Consider the following 27607-nt stretch of genomic DNA (forward strand, 5'->3'; position numbering starts at 1 on the left):
TGTTTTTGTTTACAGTAATAAAATTGTCAATGGCTTCGTCGTTTACTTTTCCGCTTTCTGTCTGTTCTGTTATTCAATCTGTTTTTGTTAGGAGCTCGTCATTTAAAAATTCAAGTCCAAAGGACTCAAAAAAGTAAAAAGAAGGCTCGTCAAGTGCGGTCACTATTGGTTTCGTCTTTTCCGTCTGTATTGCAATAAACTGGTCAAACCAGGACAGTACATTATCTTACCGTGGCATATTTTGCGCGATCTCATGACCTTAATTGGTAAATGACATACCAGGGAATTAATAAATTAACGTCGAACAAAATTCGTTGTAAGACATCACTTTAAGAAATTAACGCGACCCTATAAAGCACTCAGAATTTCCCAACTGTTTTGGGATGAATTGAAGCTTCAATGTTCATTTCTAAAAGAAAACTGCAGCGCTCAAGTATTACGCTTAAGGTGACTCCAATACTTCGGAGCAATAGCCATGAAATAACTGAATTCTTATTGTGTTGCCACTTTGCGTTCACCGGTCAACTTAAGTATTTACAAATAATAGATCCCTTCCTAGTGATGTCATTATACATCGAGATTCCATTATTTTAGAGCATTCGGGGCCATGAGTGCTGTCAATATGACATTGTTGGCCATACATTTTTTCTAAGGAAAACTGAGGATCCACATCAGTTTCGTGTACCATTGCTCTTGGCTCACAGGCTTTAAGCTCCTCAAGTACCGGCTGCGATTCCTGCGAAGCGTCGTCGCTATGTGATTGAGTCGGATGATGAAAATGAAATGTAGGTTTGGCAACCTTTTTTGTTTGCTTAGAGCTCATCCATGTCTTTGAGAGTAGATTCAAAGCTTTGTTACGGGCGATAAATTAGTCATTACTTTTCATTGATCAACGAACACTTTTGTACCTGCAGTACTTTCAAATGTGTACGATTTGAAAACAACGATCGGAAACAAAATTCAACTTTTAATCATTTAGAAAACTTACATGACAAAAGTTGACCTCTCATGAGCCAATCTGACGCGAGAATTACGCAAGACCTGCACGAACTGTTTCTCTGTTTGTTTCGCTTTTCCCGAAGATGAAGTGAATAAAGAATAAAGCAGTTCGATAATAAATAACTAATTAGCATTTTTGTTGAGTAGTGTTGCTGAGTATTTTTACAAGTTGTTCCGTATTTGATGAGCACTCAGGGCGAGTCAAAATACAGTACAAAGTAAAACATACAACACAAAATACAACATACAACACAAAAAACACGATACAAGATACAAACAACTTGTAAAAATACTCAGTGATACTATACATCAAAACGTCTAATAAGATATATATACTGCGTAATATTATTAAGTATTTAAGAAGAAATCAAAGTTTACTCTGAAATTTTACCTTCTTTATTACTAAACAACTGTATGACCTCACACTTGGAAGGACTAGGTCAGATTGCTCATTGCAGATCCTGTGTAGCTTTTTATAAAGGCACCACTAACTGGTTTGTCAATCTAACACTGTACAATTTTTGTAACCCTTAACCAATGAATCAAACTGAAAAGCATGGGAAATAGTTCCAAGCATATATTCCTTCAAGTTCTTTGCTCTCTCCACGATCACTTTCTTTCCTCTTTTTGAATTCTTGAGTATTACAGGTTACGACCTGACGCAACAAAAATTTCACCAGCACCATAAAATTTAAAGGGAAAATAAACTAAGTTAGAAATTTACGCATAAATGATCGTATTGATATCGTTACCTAAAAACTAAATAAACAGAAGTTGGTGATGGAGAAGACGTACCTAAGCTACCGCCTTCTTCCATAAATTCAGAAAATAAAAGTATATTCGGATGATTATAGAATACGGTAGAACCCTGCTAACTCGAACTCGGTGAACTTGAAGAAGCTGAAACCTTAGCATGTTTGTCTATTATATTAAATTGCGGCTACAGCTGTACTAATAGAACTTTTATGATAAATGTACTATTCCCAAATAGCAAAAAAGCAAGTTGTTCGTGATAGCTTTAAAAATAGGTACTGCATCGTCAGCTTAAACATCTTTTTTACGGGAGAGAAAAAAAATTCTTGTTCATATGGGAAAAAGTGATGATTGAAAAAACCTTACGACAATACGTGAAAGATTAGACAACTATCATTGGCTACCATTTCTCAATTCCAATAACCAAATATCCATTTTCAGTGAGGAGGCATCTTAGTTTACTGGATGGAAAAGTCGCTGAACTGTAAACTACCGTCGGCAGGAATCCGATCAAGACATGCTGAGTGACCCGGCGTGGGACATTTGGAAAAGACTCCCGATTTGTATACACCTGACGATGAATGTTGTACATGATGGTATATCTCTGGCCCGTAGCGATTCCGCATGGAGAGTCCTGGGTTACGAAAAGCATTCAACCACATACCAGCAAACTTGACTTTTGTTGGCTTTTTACCGCTTGCGACAAGTTCCGCGCTCTGAAAGATATCGTGACCATAAAGTTCGAGTTTCCATCCGTTTTTATATAGTAAAATAGCACCCAAGACCTTATGACCGTTCCTCCATCCCTCTGTTCTTTCTGAAATAACTCTGTAACCGGCCGCTTTGAATCTTGGAATAAGCCCGAACATAGCCGTAAAGTTATCATTAGGGAAGTGAATGTCTGCATCAAGCTCCCACGGTAAAACTCCCTGGAACTTAACAGCACCTAGAACAGAAGCAAACTTAGTTCAATAAATTTAGGCAGGTTTATAATGTCTTTATTTGGGTCAGATATAGGAAAAAAAATAAATGAGTTTTTCAAAAGCAAATGGAAGAGTCGCCTTCCATCTACATCTCTCTAAAAATTGGTCTTACATTCGGGTTCGTAGAACCAGTGACCCAAAAAAATAATATTTCAAGAATTTTCCATCCTCATAGAATCTTTTTAAAAACCACCACTTCTTTAGATGGTAGCTATGAAAGTGATATTTACACAACATTCGTAAATAAGGTTGTAATTTCGTACCAAATGTTAGAATTCTAGTCCATGTACGTTATGTTAGCGTTGTGGAATATTTGACAAATGACCCCTTTAGAAAATTTTAAAAAAAGATAAAATAAAACAACAAATAATGACAACAAATTAAAAAAAAATGGTCACACAAGGAACTCACAGGATTAAAACAAAACCTCCCTCGTAGAGTAGGAGGTCAGGTGTCACATTACCTAATTGTGATCCTTCATTTAACTCGCACAAAAGCCCTGCGTTTTCACACTCCTTCATGACAAATTTGATCATATCTGCGAGATTCTCCAAATCACAAGGAGGGACAAGGAGTCCTGACTGTTTCCTACAACTAGCGGTGTTATCATTGGGCCGCCCGCCTCTCCTACAGCCATACCAGCGGATCGTTCCGTCGGAATTGATCCATTTTTTGACATCCCACTTGTTAGCCAAGGCCACATATTTTTCATGCGGAATTTCCTGCACGTGAGTCTCAAACATAACGTCTGGACAGCTGACAACAACTTTCTCTGGATGTTTCAGTTTTATTCGCCAGAAAATATCAAGAAAGGCACCAAAAGGTAGTCTAGGAAAGAGAATGCAATAGAAGAGGTCAAAAGCTTTTTCAGTTGATAAGAATCGAATCCTACTTAGATATATAAGAATATCAGTTGGTGTTCTCTCGTTAAATATAAACGTCCAGACTCACTTTTCATCAAATCCAAGTTCCTTAAGTTCTTTCGTCTTCGCCATAAATGGACCTGGAAGCACGTCACACACTAAACAATCAGTAAACGAACGATAATAACCATCCAGAAAAAAAGCAACCCAGTTTCTGAAATTCACTTGAAAACAGCCCTTGTCCCATTCGCCACGTTGATTTTTGTGACTTCCTCCTGCAATGATTGTATCTTTGTTCTCGCTGAGCACCCGAATGAGTCGCTCAACATTTACATCATCAGTGAAGTATGTAATATCCGGTGCAAATAGTACATAGGGCGTGGATACTGTTTTGAGTAACATCGACCATGTCTTTCCGTGAGTTAGGTCATCGAATACCACGTTGGTTATGTTTGACCCGAATTCTTTTAAGTTTAAATTTGTCTTCGACTTGGACACAAACATTACTGGTACGCTTGGATAATAGTTTACGATGCCTTTAAAAATGTTTTGTAAGTTTTCGGTCGAGATATCTCCAGGTGATGTAACAATCATGGTCACAAGCTGGTCCAGTGGAACAAAGTCTGAACAATTTACTCGGTCGAAACCTTTCCTAAACCGAGGAAACACGTACTCCCAACTCGGTGCCATGAATTTTTCAGCGCAAACCTCTCTCTTTGGCAAAGAATTTACGGAAGACCTGTCCGCTGAATTATCTTTTTTCAGATCATCAGTTAAATTCCCATCGATGGATATTATTAACTCCTTTACAAGTTGAATATGTTTTTCTAAACGGTAAAAAAGTAATTGTGAATGTTGTAAGCTGCGCTGTGTCTCGGAGAGTTCTTTTGCTAACAGCCTTAACTCCTTAGTGGAGTACTGCTTCTTCTCACTAGCTGGGTTCGAAGGCTTGTGGTAATGTCTTATAGAATCAGTCCGAAGACTGGATGAGAGCCAAATCCCCAAGCCAATGTATGGTAGTATAACTATTACGGCTAAGACGAAACTCCGTTGGATTGGATTCATTGCAACAATATCTGTAGCTTGAATTGTTGAAATGATGTGGCTTCCACACTTTTTTAATTTTTTGGAGTGTTGATAATATTATTCCGAAAACGTCAGTCAGAAAGTCTGCAGGGAAAAAACAAAACAAAACAATAACATGACGATTTAATAAATATATATATATATATATATTTCTGTTTTTGCGAGGTCTTCGGATACCCAAATGAAATACGAGCTCGAGTTTTGGAAATAACTTCAAATTCTTAAACAGATAATAAACAAAGACTAAGACGAAAAAGGGTTTTAACAAGGAAGGAATAACAGGTGTCACCAACAACTTTGCATCTTACACATTCAATGTTAGTGATGACGGAAAAAAAAAGCTTCAACACATTCACGCCGTACTTCATGTGCAGTTAAGGAACGTGGCACCAAACTACAAGTCTGTTCCTAAGGAAGACTTTAAACCCCCTTAACTTCGGTTCTTTGACCCCGGTGGGCATCAAAGTTGCTGAAGTTTGTTTAATGTACATTCCCTTTGACTGGTTCGAGCCTCGGCCATAATAAACTATGTCACGTGACCAAAATTAAAAACGTATCTCGTCAGATAAATTGGATCGTTTTTGCATTACCTTCCGCTAAAAATCTTCAATATCGAAAGTCTGAAGCATGCGATTGATGAAAAGTAAAATATAAGTTATGGACCCATAAGTAGCTGTAACTGGACTTTTTCCATGTTCCAGATTTTGCAACATGTCAATCTCAATCTCTTTCCGCTCCACGAAAAATCCTGACTGAGATTTTTAACAACTGCGCGACTGTTTGCATTTTGTCTCTCGTCTTTTTACAGGGATACCTGTGGTAGCCCAGTCATAAATTTCCTCCGCCACAAAATGGAAAAATTTGCGCAATAGTACCCAGAGGTCATTGGGCCCTCAACACCATGACAACTAACTGTGATCCAATGAGGTGTTCACATGCTGATCACGCATGTTATCTTGATGTTGATTGACGTTGTCATGCACAGACAGGGCCAGGGGTCAGTTCAATAAAGAAATTACACTTGTAGATTCTACAGTTATAAAAAACGCATGTAAAGTCCGACTTGTAAATGCAAGAATTCAATAAAAAAATTCAAACACTGGAATTTACACGTGTACAAGCAGTCTTACTACAAGTGTTAATTACAATTGTAACCGTACAATTGTAAATAGCACTGAGTGGATATGTAAACTACAAGTGCAAATTATTTCAGCTCAGTGCGGAAAATTTATTTCGTAGACCGCGTCGATTTTTTCCCTGTCGTTTCAGCATGTTGTCGAAATCCCAGAAATTTCTATTAGCGCAGCTTGTGAGGGATAACAAATCAGTTGTTTTGGCTCCATTTTCCTCGACTGTAACGAAAAAGGCGAAACAGGAGGCGTGGGAAAGCATCTTAAGACAACTGAATGGTGTTGGAGCGAACGTCGACAACATAAAAACCCTGAGAGATGTTATCTGGGCAAACATTCGCCGCGGTACGATAAAAAAAGTCAGTGACTCGAAAAAGACCGGTGCAGGAGGGAGTGAACTCACAGAGCTGGACGATACAGTCCTTGATATACTTGGAAGAGAGAGCGCAAACTTGGAGCCTGTGAAGGTTGAAGACACACCAATTGTGTTTGAGAGTGAAGAGGTTGTCTGCACTACACCTGAGACCGAAGGTGAGATAATTTAGAATAACCAGAAACAACATTTATAAATCAAAATGTCCTTCTTTCGTTTCTCTGCGAGCAAGTTGTCAATTTGAAGCTAGGTCAGGCGCGATTATCGCGTTCCCAAATGAAAATGTTTCTTTCTTAATTTAATCGCAACTTAGCTTCGTTCAAACACGATGAGTTTAAAGATGAGATTTTCATGTATCTACCAACTGATTCTTTTGTTCATTTAGATGCAAAAGCAAAGCCTGAAACAAGACCTTCAGCCAAACCAAAGGAAGCCAAAGAAGACAAGACATCAGTATTCCAAAAGCCTACCATCAAATCGAAGAAGGGGCTGAAAAAGGCCACTGTCAGTTCCACAGCAGAATTAGAAGAAGACATATTACGAATTAGGAAAAGAAAACTACTTTTAGAGTGTTCAAAGTTGTCCTTGGAGATTAAAATATTGAAGAAAGATTTCGAGGCGATGGATTAATAGAAATAATTTGACTGTTAAGTTTGAGAATTGCGTAAGTGCACTCAAGAGAATGAAAGCTAATAATGTCAATAATTTACAGAATTGTATCACTTTGTTAGAAAGTAATCATGCCGTTAATAAAAACAATTAGTCTTAGAAGGTTGGTGGTTTGCAATCATTTGTTTAATTATTAGAGGGAGGGCAACGGACAAGAGGATATCAATAATTATTGAAATGACTTCAATGACATAGCTCATACCATGGTTTAATGAATTCAATGACAGCTTCTGTTCTTTTTCAATTTCATATTTGGGCTAGGGGATCGTCCTAAGCATATCATTATAGTTTTATAAATACAATATCTGCAAATAATGAAGATCGAATAAGAAATGTAAACTAAATGTTTTTAAAGCCCTTAACAATTTGATTTCACATCGATCGACATTGTCGCACTTTAATTCAAAGAAAATGCGCCAAGAGCTCTCGTCGTCTGTCCTCCTGCCCCTCGTCTTGCTCGGCAGACTCCCCTTCATCAATTTCCAGATCTTCGTCATCCAAAAGATCAGCACCATCATCGTTAAATAGTATGCAAATGTTGTGTAGTATGGCTGCACACTGGATAAGTTCAGCAGCTCGTTCCATACTTCTGACTCTTAAGCCTGTTTGTGGAGTGTAGAATCTTTTTTTTATAACACCATTGGCTCTCTCTATGGTGCTTCTGGTTTTCTTGTGCGCCTCATTAAACCCGAGGCGAGCACCTTCTACATCTCCCCTGAAAGGAGGAATCAGCCAGCTGTTGCACGAGTAGGCAGAGTCGCCTAGAATTACTGCTCCAGGGAATGGCCTCTGAGCATTTTCTTCAAATGCAGTCCACAGAGTACTCTCTTTGAGAACCCGCGAGTCATGCCATCTCCCAGGACATCGGCTGCTACAGAAATATATTGAGTAATCTGGGCCGCAAACCATGGCCACATTGAGGAATTTCGTATGATGCCGATTCACGTATGCATCTTCATCACCAGCCGGGGGATTTACCAGAACATGGGTTCCATCCACGCAACCAGCAACACAAGGAAACCCAGCTACATCATGAAACTTTGAAGCGATTCGAAGGGACTGCTTGGGCCAACAAACAAGTTCTCGCTGTAAACTTAGTATTGCCGGCGTAACGCGGTCTATGACATTCCAAACCGTTGATGTTGAAATTCCATGGCACGAATGCATCACATGGTAAAACGAGTTCGTACCAAGGAAGTGGAGAAATACTAACAATTGTTGTCTCGCCGTCAACGCTCTGTTGCGCCGTGTTCTGTGTTCCAATTGCGGACCCACTGCTGCCAGTAAATGTTCGAATGCATCGACTGGGAGACGAAACTTCTGTCGAAATTCGCGTGGATTTTCTACGTCTAAAAGCCGTCTTTCCTCAAAATTCCTCGGCTGTCGTCTTATTCTATTTCTCAAAAGTTCATCTATTTCTTCTTCACTCGAAGATGACATGCTATCTCTTTAAATGAGGCCAACAACAATTTGCTCTCGAAGTTTACAAGTGACTTATGACTTGTAATTTGCTGTTGTATTTTACAAGTGGACCGCAGGCCAAAAACAAGTTGGACTCCTGTAAAACGTTTTATTGAACTGACCTAATTTCACATTCTACACGTGTAGCTCTACACCTGTAACTACAAGTCGGACACTTGTAACTTTGGCTTGTAAAGACAGTTATTGAATTGGATTTTTTGCGCGCTTGTAAAAGCAACGGTCCAACGTGTAAAATACAAGTGTAAAAGTTTTATTGAATTGACCCCAGGTCACATGACGAATCACGAGATTTTGCTTATAAAACTCTTTGATCATTTATTTTGTATTTCAACGTATTTGGATTGCGATCTCCTGGAGCATTATGGCGCAAACGCGCAAAATACTTACAGACGCATATACAAGTCGTATTAATCGCGGCTAATCCACACTGAAAGACGTTATTGAACGGTAATTTTGGAACAGATTGAGTCGCGAACGCTTGAAAGCCATGAAAGCCTTGAATGCCTTGTATGCTGAGTATGCCAATGTCTTAGTTGAAAAACGTTTACTTGTTGTAAAAAGCAAAATCTGAAATCTGAAACCAAACTGCATATACTCTATGCAATCTATCGAACAACACTACTACCGTGAGACTGAAGAACATAACTATAATGAGTGCAAACTGCTTGTGAAGAAAGACGACATGTTGGATTCACTTGATGGCAAGGAACGTGGCTACGATAACAGTACGAATGGTATTAATTTCACGATCAGAAAGGTGGATCTTATGTTTGTTTTCATTGTAGTTGTATGGATATTCTTTTTTAATAAATACGTGATCCAAAACCCTGCGTTTTTTTGTGTATAATGTTATTATGTTAAATATTGTTTACGCAACTGTCTTGTCACGGGCAGCCCAAGGTCACGTCTCGAGAAAAAGCCAGCTATTAATTCATGAACGCGTCATGCATTGTGTGACTCGGTGTTAAGTTACGAGAGGAACTGCACGTTATAAGGAATAGTATAGGGAACGAAGTATGGTCGATTTACAACGATACATATTTCGAAATATGAACATTTTTCTCGTAAAATCAATAAAACTTACTCATACCCTGTGTATCCGTTGTATTTTCTGGCGATTTCTGCCGTTTTAAGCTTGCTCTACCATCACTGTTATTCACGTCATCTACTTTTATTACGTTGGTAAAATCTGTACAGACATCACACCAACCAACTCGCGCGCAAAGTAAGAAGACTATATTGAAGGCTTGAAATAATATTACGATCGATTTTCATCAAGAAATGGGCCAGGAATATCTCACAATAGTGCAAATAATAGTGAAGGCGGATCGCAGAAAAGCGATTGCGTGACGCTCGGTAAGCTGTAAGATGACATGTTATTATATACTAGACGTAAAAACTCTTCAGAGTCTTAGTCTGCATTTTTGTACCCACTCTGCAGTCTGCAGTCTATATTTTGTATCCGGTCTGCAGTCTGCTGTCTGCATTTTGTACTAACAGGTATCCGTGGCACCAATACAGGTTATTTTTGGTTACATTTATTCGCAAAACACACATAATCTACCACAAAATACTGTGAGTGAGGTAATTCGACATTTTCGTTCTTTCCCACATTAATATTCTTCTCTCCTTTTGTAAGAATGTAGACATCACTCACAATGTTTCAAGTAATCCACCCACCCTACAAAAAAGTATGCCTATGTTTTGAAATAGGTGTATGCCCTGGGCCAGACTTGAGCGCACTATTTCAGTATACTAGTCCGACACCCGTTGTATCACTACACTTGATTCCAAGGATCCAGTACCATCCAGGTATCCAGGTTACCCTGCTCACAGGGTCTAGTTAATTCCAAAGGTACGTTTGATAAGTTGAAGTACAGAAGCGATGGTCAGAATTATCCGTAAGGCAGTTACCAGCGGTCAAAACTTTTTAGGGAGCCTTTGAATAGCTATGATCTAAAAGTGTAGCGCTTTAGTCTGTAATTCAGGTGACTTTAATTATTCTAGATTCAATAGCATGCGCAAGTAATTTTAGGTTACACGAAACTGAAGGCGGGAAGATTACGAGCATGATAGCTTTTGTTCACCGGTTACTACTTTAACCTAACCAAGAAAGAATGCAAACGCTCGATTATTCGCGACGGAAATTTTAAAAGCTCGAAGCAAGTTCTTACGGAAAACCCTGACAACACAAATTACACACAAGCGACCGAACCAGTGAGCCATGACGTGATTGTTCTTCGTGCAATTTAAGACAAATCATCAGTCGTAAATTTCTCGAAGACTAAAAATTGCACTCGCCCTATGGGCACGTGCAATTTGGTAAGGCTTTGAAATAGTTACTCGTGCTGAATTTTATCAAATTGCACTCGTAAAAATGTGACTATCTCCTCAAATTACTACCTTTGTCAGGAGATTCAATCAAGAAACCAAATAAGTCTCTTGAGTCTTATTAGATTCGCACAACGGGATACCCATGTTCCTGTAGCTTTAGGTAATTCTCTTAGTTTCCCTAGCTCAGTCATTGAGTACTAAAGAAAACCAGTCAAGTTGTAAATGAAGTAAATTTAACGACGCGTAAAGAACCGCAAGTGAAGGATAAAGTCAAATTATGTAAATTCTATTCTCAAAAAGTACTCTGCATTTCTGAAGTAGAGCGAGAAACTACCGGCTGACTTTAATTGTGAATTTGGGATCAACATCAAGAATTCAACCACGAGATCCTATCCGATTTCTACGTGAAGTTTTTAAGATCCTTTGGCGTGCATGGCAAGTTTTCGAATTCTTCCCATGCTTCAAGTAAATACGGTCATGGTTGGTCCAAATGAATTTCAATCTGAGCTTTCCCTTGGGTTCATTGACAAAATTACACAGCTTCTTAGCAGTCAATGATTCCGTCATAGAGATCCTCTTACTGAGGTCTAATCAAGACCGCATTCGCAACATTACACGTGATCTTTGTATTTAAAAGATATATGAAAAAAACTGTATGAAAAGCATAACAAGACTACATGCCTTTGACATGATTAAAATCTCAGTGAATAGATGTGCCATATTTTAGTAGTTTTTTAAATTCTATCGTTATATTTTTGGCATTTACTATTTTAAATTCATAAATGGTATTCCCTTTTCATCCTTGTAAAGAGATATTGCACATTTCTTTAACTAAAATTTGAATTATGAAGTCAACTTAATTTCAACAAGTTTGAAACTTCACTTCACAAGTTTATTTGAAACCAACATAATGGCCAGCTCCCAGTTGGCTTGTTAGCTCAGTTGATAAAGTGCTGCACTGGTATTGCAGAGGTCATAGGTTCAATCCCTACAGGCCTGAATTATTTTCAGGCCTTATTTGCACTATTGCTCAAGTAGTGTTCATTACTGCAAAGATCTCTTTCATATTCAAGTTTGACACTTCATTCTACATAAGAACACTTTACTGGAGTATAATGTTATATTTATTTGCTGTCTTTCTGGTACACATGATTACCATGTGTCTTAACCCTTTAACTCCCAAATTTTCATGAGTGATCCTCCCTACTGTCTGCCATACAATTTATGTGATGTTAGTTAGGAGAATTTGGAATTGGATCAACCAATAATCCCCTAATTGATATTTTTCTTAATTCTCGTCACTTGTCTGCTTTATACTATACTAATAATGGAAGGAGAAATTCTCTCTAGGTCACCAGTGGAACTTAACCTTTTAACTCCCAAGATCTCACCAGTAATTCTCCTTACTATCTCCTACACAGTTCTTGTGATGTTAGTATGGAGGATTTAGTATTGGATCATCTTATAATCCCCTAACTGATATTTTTCTTTATTCTCATAACCTGTCTGCTTGATATTGTTTTGATATTGTAAGGAGAAATTCTGTCTTTATCACTCATGGGAGTTAAAGGGTTAAAATGGGGAATTTCATCATATTTTAATGATTAAAATACTCTTATGCTTTTAAATGTAACAATACAATGTGATGAGAATCTGATGTTATGAAACACTTGCAATGGAAAAACCTGTTGCTGGTAACTTATGTCTTTAATGCTTAAATTTTCAAGGGAAATGCTTTTCTTTGAAAGTGGGGATACAGACAATAGCTAAGATTGTTAGGAAAGCAAACAAACAAGTGAAAAGAAGACAGTGAAATAAGGGAAACTGTAAACTTTACCATGTGATAGAAAAACATCACAGAATACTTAAGAGGGGAAACTTGAATTGTGCTAGCTAATTTCCTCTATTACCATTCATTTTTTTGATCAAATAAAATTTAACCCTTTAAATCACAGTTCAAATTTGTAATTCTCCTTACCGTCAACTATACAATACCTATAATGTTAGTTCTAAGAATTTAGTATTGGATCAACTAATTATTCTCAAGTTTATATTTTTCTTTATGAGAATTTCTCATCACTTATCTCATTGATATTGTATTGATATTGTTAGAAAAAATTCTGCCTTGGTCACTCATGGGAATTAAAGGGTTAATCAGTTGTAGGGTTCACCTGCGATGTGTCAAATTGCCAGTGTGGACTTCATTCTTCTCAGATGTCAGCTGGTAAAAGATAGATACTTAAAATAGCCGTCCATAAAAAAAAGTACACATCATTAAAAAAATTACACTAAAGTCGTGGCATGATTAATTTGTGATATTTACAATGACAGAAGAAGGAAAAACACATTGAGCTTTTTCCTATTCACCAGTAAGTTAATTAGATTTTGGATTCTACATTCAGACTGGGTGAGATTAAATTTATTCATATCATGCTTCATTATGGTTTGTTTACGTGGAAAAGTAATTGTTATAGCTTCAGATGTTTTTGCTGCAATCACAATTAACATTCATAACAAAATTTCATTTAACATGGAATGTTTCAAGAACACTTTTCCTTTCTCTTCAATACCATTTACTATTCCTGGATCACAATTAAAGGTAGCAGGTTATTAAAAAAATTATAACTTTTGATTCAGGTAATTATTTGAATATGTGAGTCACATTTGATGTTTTCACATGTAACAGGGTGATCAAGCTGAAGAAAGGCTAAAAAAGGATTGAACTCCACTGTAAGAATTAGGTGACTAGGCAAGTCAATAACCTGACTTCCTTTGTTTGGAATTGTGTGATTATATAATTTTGCTGTGTAAGTTACCATACTGTAACATGTAATATTATTATTTAGATTGCATTAACTACAGTAGCTCAAGCTTCGATTAATCTATGGTGTTTCTTACCAATGGTCCCATCCAAACTGAACGTCAAAATGAGGAATTGGTCACAAGATATGTGAGTTTAAAAGGGTAGGAATCTGGAAAAACAGGGATCCTCCTTTAAGAAGGACTGAAATTAATGGGGGCCCTCTTATTTTAATTCATGTTTTTAATTTGACCTGCCTCCTCCCCTGTAATGTTCAGGGCACATAGGTGAAGAGAACATTTTTGGATTTTGATGTATGAAAGTTAAATTACCAGTAATTGGCATCCACATAATCACGTAGCAAGAATGTAAAGCTTTAGCTTAATAAGTTAAAAAATTAAAATTAGAGAGCTTTGCAGACCATGTCTGACTTCTTATCCTGGCTTTGGATATTTATTCAAATAACATAGTCACTATCAGTCTCATTCACTCTCACTTTCCACTGAGCTTGTGGAAATATGATAACATCATTATTTCTTTAAATGAAGAAAGGAAAGCCTGTCCTCTTACCACGGATAGTTCTGTTGAGCATCATCAGTACAAACGTGGTCTAATTTTTACATGAAGGTGATTGTTCCAGGTAAGCTAACCTTAAAAATCAGTTGTGAAAAGCTCTTGAACCTGACGTTGTATGTCTTGAATGTTTGACTCAATTTTACCTCACTAACCTAAACTGAATAATTAAAAACATGAAATTTATTTGTTCTTCTTTTGAGGTGTGCATCAAAATTTCGAAGTCATTACAGGCGTAAACTATAGGTTTACAGGAAATCTGCATGTACATGTGTTTCGACATATGAAACTGGGATTATGACTACTTCAAAAGACTTTACTACATGCCATATAGGTACAGGCAGGTGTTGTAAAAAAAGTTTGCTTAGCTTTTTCATTAGTACACATTTCTTTCTGTAAGAATTTTGTTTATCCAGCCTTTGCTGAATTCTAATTTTTCAACAAATTTTATTATTTTTTAATATTATTAGATCTTCTAGTATCAGTTAACATTCTTGTAATTAAAATAATTACGTCAAATCTTGCAGATGTACGGCACATTTTTTCTCTGATCCTCCTTACATTTTACAGTGAGAAGGGACTGGTATTGGCTATAAAAGTATTGTCATATTAAAGTTTTTTGCACAACCTATGCATCAAGTTTTTATTATAAAATATTGTATCCTTCTCAAAACTAGTTTATCAGAATAAGAATGAGTTACCAGGCACAAGTATGGCTTTCATGATGATAGTTTCCAGGTTTGAAAAAAAGTCACTGCCTACTATAATCCTTACTTCCTTTGCCCTGACAGCCCAACCTCATCAAAACATTGCCAACAGGAGTGATTAGCAAATTATTGATACAGACAAGAGGGCCTATTCCCACATACATCCTCCTCAATCCTGTTAGCTAACTATGGACATGGCATTTCAAATATGGTGTATATGCCACAAGTTTTCTATTTCCCTGACTAATTATTTTGTAACAGTGTTTATATTTTGAGGGAAATGGTTGGGTTGAAATATAATACAAAGACTTGCCAGTAGATAGTCAGATGAAAACTTTTTACATATCAATAGAATGTATTGTCGCATTTCATGTTAACATGTTGCAACAACTCCACCTCCCAGTAAATTCAATTATTTGCAAACAGAAGAAAATACCATCTAACCTTTTCAACCTATTTAATATAGCCAATAACAACATCAACTCAACTTCTAAACTAAAGAGGAAACTTGATTGATGTTTGGAATTGATTTCTGTGATGTAAAAGGGAAATCCAGGTATTAGCTCAAGTTTTCTTAAAGACACCCACATTACATGCAGTTACAGCAGAGGTTATCGAATTAAATAACAGAAAAAATCTCAAAAAGACGTCGTTTATTTCCAGCCAGAGGACAATCGTGAAAACTGAAACAAGAGCAGCCAAAAGCGAAAAAGTTCAAACACGAGTTGAAATTTTTTTTTTTAATTTTCTACGCTAAACAGAGGAGGTTGAAACGTTGGGGAAAAACGGTGGAGTAAGCAGTCATACCCGGAAACTTCAAGAGAAGATAAAAGAGAAGCTCATACGATGGCGTATTGTTTTACTGACTCACTGTGCTCACTCACGTAAACACCTCGATCCACCAGTAATGTCTTGACGCAAAGTGGTTTACTGTCGTTTCTTTCAATTTTGGCTCAATTACCCGAACCGAAATTATAAGTCACGCTCAATAGAATATAATTTCAACTGATGCTGACATCATGCACTTCATCTGAGGAAGAAAACACTCCCTATCCTCGAAAATTTGGTCACAACATCAAGAACAACGACGAAGGGGATAAACTGGCTGAAGATACCGCTGACTAGCACGTGTGTAGTTGTGAGAACATCGTCCCCAGGTTCCAGACTTCGTCAATTCTTCCCCACCTCCCCACCCCCCGAACTGCTTTCAATCCACTAAAGAAACTCCTCTATAGCCAGTGCTGAAGAGTTTTATTGCAGTTTTTATTCAGTTTAACGAAGGGCTGGAAAATAAACTAAAAAGAGCTCCGCTTTTAGGCTTGGCTAAATCTCTATATTATCACAGGGCAAGAAAGAAGGGTGGTCATCAGAACGCATAGTACACAACATAGTAAACAGGTAAAAAAAAAAATGCCTCGTGCCATATATTAACAATGCAGGAACCAAATTTAAGACAAACACTTCTTTGCACTACAGCGAGAATTGTGGCCTTGCACGTACTTACATGGAACCGTAAGCCTAACCTTCTTCGCCCGGCGCGATCAGAATTTGAAAACGTTACATTTTACATGTAGAAAGAAGAAACTCCTCTATAGCCAGTGCTGAAGAGTTTTATTGCAGTTTTTATTCAGTTTAACGAAGGGCTGGAAAATAAACTAAAAAGAGCTCCGCTTTTAGGCCTGACTAAATCTCTATATTATCACAGGGCAAGAAAGAAGGGTAGTCAGATCGCATAGTACACAACATATTAAACAGGTAAAAAATGCCACGTGGTAATTGTTAACAATGCAGGAACCAAATTTAAGACAAACACTTCTTTGCACTACAGCGAGAATTGTGGCCTTGCACGTACTTACATGGAACCGTAAGCCTAACCTTCGCCCGGCGCGATCAGAATTTGAAAACGTTACATTTTACATGTAGAAAGAAGAAACTCCTCTATAGCCAGTCCTGAAGAGTTTTATTGCAGTTTTTATTCAGTTTAACGAAGGGCTGAAAAATAAACTAAAAAGAGCTTCGCTTTTAGGCTTGGCTAAATCTCTATATTACCACAGGGCAAGAAAGAAGGGTGGTCATCAGATCGCATAGTACACAACATATTAAACAGGTAAAATATGCTTTGTGGCATTTATTAACAATTCAGGAACCAAATTTAAGACAAACACTTCTTTGCACTACATCGAGAATTGTGGCCTTGCATGAACTTACATGGAACCGTAAGCCTAACCTTCTTCGCCCGGCGCGATCAGAATTTGAAAACGTTACATTTTACAACAAAAAGTTCAACGGAATCGTGCCCGAAAGCTCGTGCAATTCTTTCCACAACCCGTGAGTTAGAAGTATTTCTAAACAATGCAACGACAAAATAGCGAGACATTTCTACACACTAAAGCTAAAATTGTAGCCTTGGTTGTACCCTATGACCACGAAGACTTAACCATCACCGTGGGTACCAGTAATAATAGAACGAAAAATATCAATGAACAACCTACCTCTTCTTTCTCTAGCAGATATTCAAGGTATGAGATTCAATATGGTGGTTCATCATGAATACTTCCATCTTCTCGTCAAATTTTTCCATTGATTTCAAACACGAATTTCCAATGACAGAGACAGAGCTACCGTAATGGCATCTCTGCCTCTTTTAGTGGACTGGCTTTACGTAACGGTCTGAAAGGAATCCCGATTTTCCTTTTTGCATTCCTCGAGCCCATAAAACCGAAAACTTTGGGCTTGATTCACAACCACCCCTGTTTTGAGAAATGAGCCCACGCTCATTCATGCGGACAATCTAAAAATAGTTAAAATAAATGCCAAACTTCCTATTTTCGTAGCCTAACTGCTGAACGTTTTAATCAATCAGACAAATTTGCATACTTCAAAATATTCATAAACAGGTTACAGTTTTCCTCAAGATAGAAAGCTACATTCTATTTCGTATGCTCAACTTTAGTCCTTATGCTAAACTTTATTTTGAGCGGTATGTTGCATCGCGTGGCGGAACGACAGTCACCACGGATACACCTGCGTCATTTATTCTTTCGCCAAACCACGCAGGGCTGGCCAAGGAAATTTAGAATTAGTACGACAGTGACAGACCTAGCGATCCGGAAAATCTCTTCAACAACACCTATCACGCAAACTGCCTCGAGAATCAGAAACACGGTAGCGAACGTTAATATCATTTGCAGTTACAAAATAATTGCATATTACACACGCAAGTGCGCTTTCGTAAGAATTTACATAAATTGTCATTAATCTTCGTAATTTTTGTGAGCTTGTTTGTTTCTAGCAGGTTAGAAGCCATTGGGTAAATAGTGTTATTCTTACAACTCCATTTACAGATATCCTTCGGTGAGGCATGTTTTCTGACAATATTTTCCATCCGCGTCATAGATCACATTTACAGGCTGGAAATAATAACGCTTAGGTTTTGTCTAAAGGATATTAATAACAATGTAGCCCTTAGAGATGATCTTGCCATGGTAACATCATTATTAAAAAAATTGGCAACCAAAACAGAAGCCTTATTTTACAGTATATTCGTTATATGTTAAAGAGCGATCACTGTACCCTCCCCTCAAGGAGCAGCTTGACTAACATGGGGGTACGGGTTGCAATGTCGGGCCGCTCACGAGACATATTTTGCCAGTGCTTGTTTGAAGTTTTATTAACCGACTATCAACTTTTCTTGCGCGTGCACAACCGTTCTCGTCTCACAAACATCTCAAGAGAGTAAAGGTATTTCATTTGTTTCAAAAGCTTGGAGAGAACGTCGGACAAGTTTTTGACATAGAACTGAAGTATATTGGAGAAATTGCTACCTGATGATCTTCTCCTAGCAGATCGTGGATTTACCATCCATCGAATAATCACACTTAGCGCTTTTTACCTTTGCACGTGAAAACTGGATCCTGTTGAGGTCGAAGGAGTCACCGCTAATCAAGTTTACTTGTGGTAAGGGTCATTGGTCTTCTTCGAAGGAAAAACACAATTTTAAGAAGAATCCTACCGATAAATTTTCTCATTTCTAGCGTTAATGGATCTCAAGAAGAAGCAATCCCCATGATAGATGGAATTATCAATGTGTGTTCTGCTTTGGTGAACCTCTGGCATGTAATTGTTTTGTTTGATGGACATGATACTACGTTCGGTGGCCCACAATTGTCACGGCAAAACAAAGTTTGTCACGGAAAAATAATGGTGGTCCATATCTACAAACACAACAAACAATTCTTGAAACACAACAAACACTTTTTTAAACGCAACACAGAATTATCTGAACACAACAATTTTCCTAGAAAATATGCTGCAAATAAAATTTAAGAATACAAATTACTGACATTTCGAATTTGCTGTTTACCATGAAAAAATTCAGATCAGAAGAGTCCAAAAGTAAACCTGACCATCAACCTCCATTTCAGCAGAGGTAAGCATTAGGCTAAAAAAGAAACTGACTTGCCTTATTCTACTGTTGACCTGTAGTTTTAGAATAATTGATCATCTTTCGTTTAAAAGTGAACTGGGTGTAAAACATCCACCACAGTTCAATTTGTAATAATACTCACTGGCCTTTGAATTCATTTGTAGTGCATTTCTAAAAACACAAACTTACCCTGCAACATCTGATGTTGATGTTAGTTTCAGTAGTGATGCAGATCACCTTACCAATCAACAAAGGTAAACATTACATTGAACAAGAAAACATTAACCTGACTCTCACTAAAGTTAAACCTTATAAAGATAATTAAAGTGATGTTTGAAACTGAATTAACAGTAAAACATGCACCAAAAGATCAGGTACATGAATTCACATGGCCAGTTATCTTTTTACAACACAAGTAATGCCTAATATGTTGGTGTTCTTCACACATATGCACACTCTGTAACATGTGATGGTGATCCCAGTTTCACCAGTGATACAGATCTGCTTTATGCATCCTTAATTCATGGCACTTTGCTCTACAGCAGTGATTCTGAAGGAGAAAATGTCCCTGTGGCAGTAGATGATCCTCAAGTGTTTCATACAAAGACGAGGTGGTCATTATAAGAAATACTAGAACAACTAGCATTTAAGATTAATGAAGATAAGATATCAAAATGTAATACAGGTCGTAGTCATCTCTGGGAAGGTGCTTTAAGGGGGCTCATAAGAAAATCTTATTCTCCGGATAACAATGTTATGATTCTGGAACTTCTGAGGGTGCAATTGACTTAGGGGGACCAAAAAGATAATATTTTTCGACAGCAAATTTTCAATGTAATGGGTGTTTCAGTGATTCCTTACATGATCTAGGTCCGCCTGCAAAATATCTTTAGAACAGAACCACAAACAGGACTGTTTGATTTAACACAATCATAGAACAATAAAGCTAAGTGGCATGGGTAATTATTCGACGGCAAATTTTCAACCACATGACTCGATGACTGAAACCGTCCACCGCACCATGAATAGGAAAGCCGTATGGCTTTAACTTATCGTAGTCGTCAACTTGCCATGCAAAATTCGGGCCTGGGTTAGTGTACGTCCTTCTCCTTAGTGCATAAACCTTTCGCAAGGCTGTTCCTTCAGGTTCAACTTGTTGTAAAATCCCTTCCACCTTTCTTCTTGGTGCCTGTATTCCGTAATCCAAACGAAGGGTGTGCCACATAGCTCGATAACCCCTCACAGGCGCGTAGCTCCCTTTAAGCCAGGAAGCCCGGGCTTACAAACTTTTCTCGGAAAATTTATTTTTTCTTGGAACATAAATATTCTTTTAATTTCATAGAACTAGTTTTTTAGGTGACTGTTAGGAAAACAAGGAAAAAATTGCAAAAAAAAAAAAGAAAAAACCCAAGTGCTTGTGTCCCCAACCTTCTTTTCGGGTTTCTTTCCCACGTCTACTTCTATATTTATATTGCATTTAAATGTGACGCGTGCATCAGTGGTTGGGAGTTTTGTTAAAAGTTTTCACTGTTTTGTGTAATATGCGAAGCAATGCTTTTATCGGGTGAACGTTTTTAGGTATTTTTTCTACAAGGCCTGTCCACTAAACGTACCAATTTTACTGTACTTTGCAGAAAGATTTTTAAAAACCCAAAAGTAATAATGATAGCGAAAAATTGATTGGTTTCTGATTGACCGCTTTAAAATGATTGCAAAAACCCACGTCTGCTGTGTGGCAAACAAAAGTTTGCGCTAAGAGGAAGTTAAACATCAATTTTCTTACCCTCCTTCAGTTTAGAGCCAAGACTGATCGTGTGCTTGCAGGTCACTTGAATAGCGATGAAAGCAGAGCAATTCCAAAGTAAACTTCGCCGGATATCCAGAATGAGTTCATTGAACTTTGTGGCGATTACATCCGCAAGTTATTGTTACGGGACTGCAACAATGCCCACTCTTTTGCTTTCTTAGCAGATGAAGCTACAGATTCTGGAGCAAAGGAGCAGATCTCAATATGTATACGTTTCGTGCAGAGAAAGGAAGGAGAGAACAAGGAAGAGGTGAGAGAGGACTTTCTTGGCTTCGTAGAGGCAGAAAGCACGAAGGGAGTAGCACTAACTGAAAAGTTCATGACACCCTTACTGAGTTTGGAATTGACATCCATAAAATGCGAGCACAAGGATGTGACGGTGCTGCAAATATTTCAGGAGTACACAGGGAAGTACAGGCCGTCATACGGCAACAGGTACCAGAGATAGTGTACTGCCATTGTAAGGCGCACTCCCTTAATCTTGCCATTGGTCGTGCTTGTGGGGAGCCCTTAATAGGCAATATGTTAACCACAGTACAAACCATCGCGTTTGCGTTTGACTATTCAGCAAAGCGACTGCTGGCCTTTCAGGAGTCTCTTGATCAGAACGTCCAAGTCCGAGAAGAAATGGATAGGCGTGCAAAGCTACGAACTCTGTGCGAGACAAGATGGGCGAATAGGGCTGATGCACCTTCCGTGCAGCGTTCCCACTCATCGTTCAGGTGCTCGAGATCTTGTCCCGGGATGGTGATGTAAAGGAAAGGGGCTACTTATGATCTATCAAGCCGTTTGATTTTATTATTGCTCTACGTGCAGCTGAGCACATCCTCTCCAACACAGTTGCCTTGTCAACTATATGTTGCAAGGAAATAGCGTAGATCTTATCGAGGCAGCCCAAGAAGCGAGAGTCGTGATAAATGTCATGAAAGCTGAGACAGGCGATTCGTCGGTTTGGAAGGAAGTGTATGAGCGGGGAAGACAGATTGCAGCTGAGTTTGACATCAGGCCATGCATGCCAAGAACAACCGGAAGGCAGCAACACAGGGTGAATGCCCCAGCAACAAACCCAGAGTCCTTCTGGCAGAGCTGTGTACCTCCCTCTTATTGATCATCTCATACAAGAAATGAACGACAGGCTCTTATCACTGGTGGATCGCTTCCTAGCCCAGTAACTTTTCCCAACAAAAGTGCAAGGATTAGGCAACGACGTCCAAGGTAAGATGTATGAGGCGTACCCAAGCGATCTGACCGACAAAAGACAGTACAAGACGAGATGTTACGGTGGAAAACAAAGTGGCTGCATTCAACTGGAGAGCGACCAACGACACTCTCGACTGCATAAATCCAACTCTTTATTGAAACGCTAACACCATCTTCACGATCCTTCTCTCGATGCCTGTGTCAACTGCAACTCCTGAGCGCAGTTTTAGCCTGATGCGTAAAGTCAAGACGTATCTAAAGGCAACCATGAGGACAGAGCAACTCTCACCCCTTGCTCTAATGCACGCGTACAAGTACATAGCCATTGACGGGGAGGCTGTGGCTCGTGAGTTTTACGGCAAGAAAAATAGGATTCTAAACTTTAGATTCCATAAAGCTTAACTTGAGATTCTTAGCTCGGCATTCAGTCTAGTAGTCCTGAGTTGTCCAGCACAATTCGTTATAGCTTCAAATCAGATCTCGTTTAGTTGCTAAGAATTCATTAATAAAGTGCTTTATCTCATATATAAGCCACCTTGAGCGGTAATAAAGCACGAGTTTCACAAATCATAGGCGTTCTTGACTTCCTCAACCTTCCCCGGCAGTACTATACTTACGAGGTATGGAACAAGCTTACAAGCTAAAAATGACTTTTTACGCCCCTGCCTCATGCAGCCTGGCCTGTTCAGATCTTGCTGAATGGCCTGGAAAATTTCGTCATCGTCAGTTTTTGCATTCTTTCTTCTTAATCCGCACTGGCGAAGTCTATCGTGCAAAGTAGGCATGGACATTTCTGTTGCATGGTACTTTTCTAAAAAGAGTAATATAACCGAGTAATCAAACCCACGCTAAAAATAAAAACGAGTGAGAACTTCCTCTTTGTCCACGGCTGCTCCACATCTAGAGCAATATAGGTAAGTTTCCTCGAGCTCTTCCGAGCAATTCAGGCACTTAAAAAACACATCCATTCTCGCGACAGATCGCCACATAAAAAATACTGAGGACAAATGCCATTAGGTTAGAAAGATGACAGCTATCTCGTTACAACAGGCAACGAAAAAATCAGTACTCAGTGCCTACTTTGCACCAAGTTGTGCTGGTACATCAGGCTGCTGTAACCACATTTGGCTCTCATGATGGAAATGCGCAAATTTAAACACTCTCTCTTCATGACTACAAATAATTTTTTAATCATGACTGACGATAACTCAGTGATGATACCTCAAGAACTGTTGCATTGCCTGCTATCAATATCAGAAATGCCCAGGCCTACATTAATCGAGTCAAAAGGCACATTCTTGTGCAGCTACAGAATTTCCTTCCTTCCCATCATTACCGTCACAGAATTTCAGTGGAAAATTATTGACACCTGATGATCTAAATGATAAAAAAAATTTGGCTAAACAGGTTTTTTGACCATAGCATTCACAAATACTGTGATGACATTGGTGCGCAAGACATGTGCTCTGATCTCCGTTAAGGTATGCTCCCCTCTGAACAGTACCATAACTAAGAAAGATGCTTTTTTGTCTCGTCACAAGCGTTATAAAGAAAAATTCTGAGTCCCCATGAGGAATTGAACCTCAGACGTTCGGATTTGCGCTCCGATGCTCTACCACTGAGCTACAAAGACTCTTCGGTGAGCGAGGTCTATTACATCAACTAACACCTTGTGCCATGAAAATAAAAGCCAAAATTTAGCTCTGTTATTGTGCACCTTAAAATGACTCATTGGTGTAATGACCATCTACAGAAGCCAACCCCTACAGAAAAGAAACATTTTGTCAAAGTTTAGCCCTTTTGCTGAGCCACCACCCTCAAATATAACATTTGTACCATAACCATCCACATGGACAAACACCTAACCCTTTAAACTTTATTTTTGTAATTAGGGTAATTTTTTGAAAAAGTCATGTATATTGTATATCTTTGTGGACAGGTGTGTTTAATTAGTGTTGTATTTTCTATTTTTAGACATACTTTGTTATTATTCATATTACCTATACAGGCCCCCATTCAAACAAGCTTGCAGCTGAACTGGGCCAGCCTAGTGTAAATAAATATGTAAATAAATATGTAAATAAATATGTAAATAAATATGTAAATAAATATGTAAATAAATATGTAAATAAATATGTCGTTATAAATTATCTGTATCTATTTTTATACTCAGTTTTCTTCACTGACTGAAGAAAGTCATACCAGTAATTATTATCATGAATACCTTTTTCATCAAAAATTCGTCTTGAAGGCATAATATAAATCAATTTTCTCTTTTCCTTCTATTAAATTATACTCTTTTGTTTCTTCCTTTTAATCTAAGATTCATAGGGCAGTGCCCAAAGTTAATTTTTTTTTTCCTTTCCAACAAATGAACCTAAAGTCAGCTAAGGCAACTGAAGACTCAATACAATTACAACTTCCCAGAGCAATTAATGCAGCTCTACCGACTGTCATAACTACATTGGCACATTTCAAGGCAATAAATAACATTGTCAGGGTCTTATCCAAGACACTGACCCTTGAAACTTCAAACATGAAATAGAGGAAGAAAATGAATCAAGATGCAGAAAGAGAAATCCAAAGATGAGAGTCATAAAAAGCTATAGGAAACCATCAGAAAACAGATTCTTTCAGACTAATTGTGTTCAGACTAATTGTGCAGAAAGCTTTCTGTAGCTTCTTTTATCTCACTAGTCTTTCCTCTCATACTCCCAAAGATTATTTAAGACAAAGGGACTTTACCTCTCTTCTTGTTCTCATTTTTTGTTTCCATTTCACATGGTACATCTTCAATGAAAGTTTAAATTAGGCAGAAGTACCTCTCATTTAGACAAATTAAACAGAAACAACTTGATTTGTACCCAACATTTATATGTAATTGAAAAAGAAAATTTATACTGTATAAAGAGTACAGGCTGACTTCAACAGTCATGAGAGGCTGGGGGACTGGAAGCATTAAAAACTCTGTTCTAGTCTCAAGAGTTTATACCATGCCCCCTATATGGTGGCCAAGAAAATTCTTGCAACATTTCAATGGCCAGAATTGAAACCTTGGATGCAGTCCAGACAGAAGGGTGTATCTCTTCAAATCCTACCATCTGATTGTTATTTCTCCCCTCTGGCTGCTACACATTTCCTGATAAAACTAGTTATAAGAATTTGACTTCCAATTAAAGCTGGTGTTCCCCAAGGAACAAAACTCAGTCCAATACTGTTTCTAGTAATGTTCAACAATTTGATTATCTCTACACCCAAAATTTGTATCTGGAAATACATCAACAAGGTAACTTTGTCCAAAGGGCTTGAAAGAAAGAGCAATTCAAACATCCAATCAAGTGTAGATACCATCATCTCTTGGAGCTCCAGTAATTGCATGAACTCAATGCTAACCATTTTGATACTACTCTTATCAAAGCTCATAAACGTCTCCACATACTCTGTGTATTGACCAGAGCAGCTATCGAGGATAAAGACTTAGTTAAAATTTCAATACATCTTTAACAAAATCTGCACTTGAACATTGTTGTGTAGTATGCATATGGCACCATGGCAATCTGTCTTACCTCTCTAAGGAATTAGAAAGTATAAAGAAACATGTCTTAAGATCATCATACCTACACTTTCATATAGAGCTCTCCAATATCTAAAACTACCCAGAGTAGATGAAAGACAGAGTGAACTATGTCTGAATAAACACAGACAGATACCAAGAACAGGGGCCCACTCTCCAAACATCTCCCTACAACAAGGGCATCCGCACACCATTACCAAGCAAAGAACTATCCAATACCAAAGCAAAGAACTGAGAGATAACGTTGTAGTTTTTACAAGTATAATTTTCTCTTTTAATAATCAACATCTGTTGATAATCTATAATAACAAAATTTTATAATTTTAATAATCAATATCTGTTTATAATCAATAGTAATAACATTTTTTATTTTTGAATTTACTTCCAGTTTTAAAAGTTAATGCAGCAAAATCATGATTCATGTATATGCGGTAATATTGGTATTAAACATACCTTCATAACTACTATTATTATCATTGTTATCATCATCGTCATTATTATTGTTATTATTATTAATTACAAATATTATGGATATTGGACTAAAGATAGGAAGAGGCAGTTTGATTGCAACAGACAATGAATTCCATGGAGTTTATCACAAGACTAGCAGCCATTGGCATGTCCCTGCCTAAGTACATTAGTGCTCATGAGATGGATGACAGTGAAAGGTAGGATGATGTATATATTACTTTCATAACTGTACAATCTTTTTATAACTCTAAATCCTGATAGTCATGAGATGACTTAAACACATACTGATCTCCAGTAGGTAGATTCATAAACTGCCCTTGACAAATCATTCCATCTGGGTGTATTTATCAACCCTCCACTTCTGGGAGTTAGATGTTTATATTTTAAGATCCTAATGACAATATACCATGGGGGCTATTAGAGATCACCTTTTCTCAAGAGGAGTTCTTTACTAATATAAAATATTTCAAACTCAACATTCAAACTGGTGGGTACAGTTTAAAGAAGAATTGTGCTGATTACTACTTAACTATGGGCTGTATGGGTTTGACTGGTGGTGCTTGGGAGGATTTCTTTGATTACTGTAACAGTTATAGTAAATTTCCCTGCAAAACAATTTATTATGATGCTGAGGGAGAATGCTATGTTCTGCTAACTACTAAAACAAACAGCCCTGATGGAAATACATTGCTAACATTCTTATATATCTCAACAGTCGAAATGAACATTTCTCTTCAACTTAACATTAGTATATAGTAGATGTGTAGTTCTCATGATTTTATAATGTTACATTTGTAACATCTGTTGAATATAAATGTTATGATTAGAAATTTTCCATACAACTTAATAGTTATGAAACATTATAAATTATCTCCATTATGACTCATGCACTTTCTAACAATGTTTAGGATAATGATGATGATATCCATGTATGATAGAACCTTGTTTACTTAAGTGTCAAGAGACATGAAATCAGGCCTTGGTGAATGAAACTTCTGATCTGTTGATTTAAATTAAACATTCTGTTACATTCAAAGAAAAGCAGGTTAAGTTCATGCTGCTGCTGCCTCCATACCTTGTAAGAAAGAATTTAACCTATTTTTACATACTCTTACAGAGGACTTCATCCACATGTTAATATATTATTCAAACAATAAAGGTTTTTGAGAGTTTGTATTGAGACATGCTACTTTCCATATCTGATTAATACTACCTCCTACAGTAAGGGGAATTACCTTGTCAAAGAAATGGACCTCCTTGTCCCACCAATAGTCCTTTAAAAATGCACAAGACATTGTGAATTTTTTCACTCTCTTACAACTCATCCTTTGAAAATGACTTTTTGCTCCATAAAAATGATGGCATGACTACTTCACA

General features: G+C 37.6%; 2 protein-coding genes and 1 non-coding gene across 3 annotated transcripts; all 3 read right to left on the bottom strand.

Annotated features, from left to right (window-relative positions):
• Positions 1 to 1372: 1372 nt before the first annotated feature.
• Positions 1373 to 17517, bottom strand: LOC131771542 (uncharacterized). The gene is made up of 4 exons (XM_059087353.2): positions 17245 to 17517; positions 3687 to 4768; positions 3199 to 3563; positions 1373 to 2698 (listed from the first exon to the last, which is right to left on the bottom strand). The coding sequence occupies exons 2-4, from the start codon at positions 4661 to 4663 to the stop codon at positions 2211 to 2213; spliced, it is 1830 nt and encodes a 609-aa protein (XP_058943336.2). The 5' UTR covers positions 4664 to 4768; positions 17245 to 17517; the 3' UTR covers positions 1373 to 2210.
• On the bottom strand, positions 7259 to 8296 carry LOC131771474 (putative nuclease HARBI1). Its single transcript, XM_059087281.1, has one exon. The coding sequence runs from the start codon at positions 8294 to 8296 to the stop codon at positions 7259 to 7261; it is 1038 nt and encodes a 345-aa protein (XP_058943264.1).
• A 6229-nt stretch (positions 17518 to 23746) lies between the features above and the next one.
• Trnac-gca (transfer RNA cysteine (anticodon GCA)) lies at positions 23747 to 23818 on the bottom strand. Its single transcript has one exon. It is a non-coding gene; the product is annotated as a tRNA-Cys (tRNA).
• Positions 23819 to 27607: the final 3789 nt, after the last annotated feature.

Source organism: Pocillopora verrucosa, chromosome 7, assembly GCF_036669915.1.
Source record: "Pocillopora verrucosa isolate sample1 chromosome 7, ASM3666991v2, whole genome shotgun sequence".
NCBI classification, from domain to species: Eukaryota; Metazoa; Cnidaria; class Anthozoa; order Scleractinia; family Pocilloporidae; genus Pocillopora; species Pocillopora verrucosa.

Excerpts from the sequence above, each read along its gene's own strand:
- LOC131771542 (XM_059087353.2), bottom strand. The coding sequence starts at position 4,663 with ATGAATCCAATCCAACGGAGTTTCGTCTTAGCCGTAATAGTTATACTA. Across the intron at positions 3,564-3,686 it reads GAACTTGGATTTGATGAAAA|ACTACCTTTTGGTGCCTTTC; the intron begins GTGAGTCTGGAC and ends TCTCTTTCCTAG. Across the intron at positions 2,699-3,198 it reads AAATGAAGGATCACAATTAG|GTGCTGTTAAGTTCCAGGGA; the intron begins GTAATGTGACAC and ends CTTCTGTTCTAG.
- LOC131771474 (XM_059087281.1), bottom strand. The coding sequence starts at position 8,296 with ATGTCATCTTCGAGTGAAGAAGAAATAGATGAACTTTTGAGAAATAGA.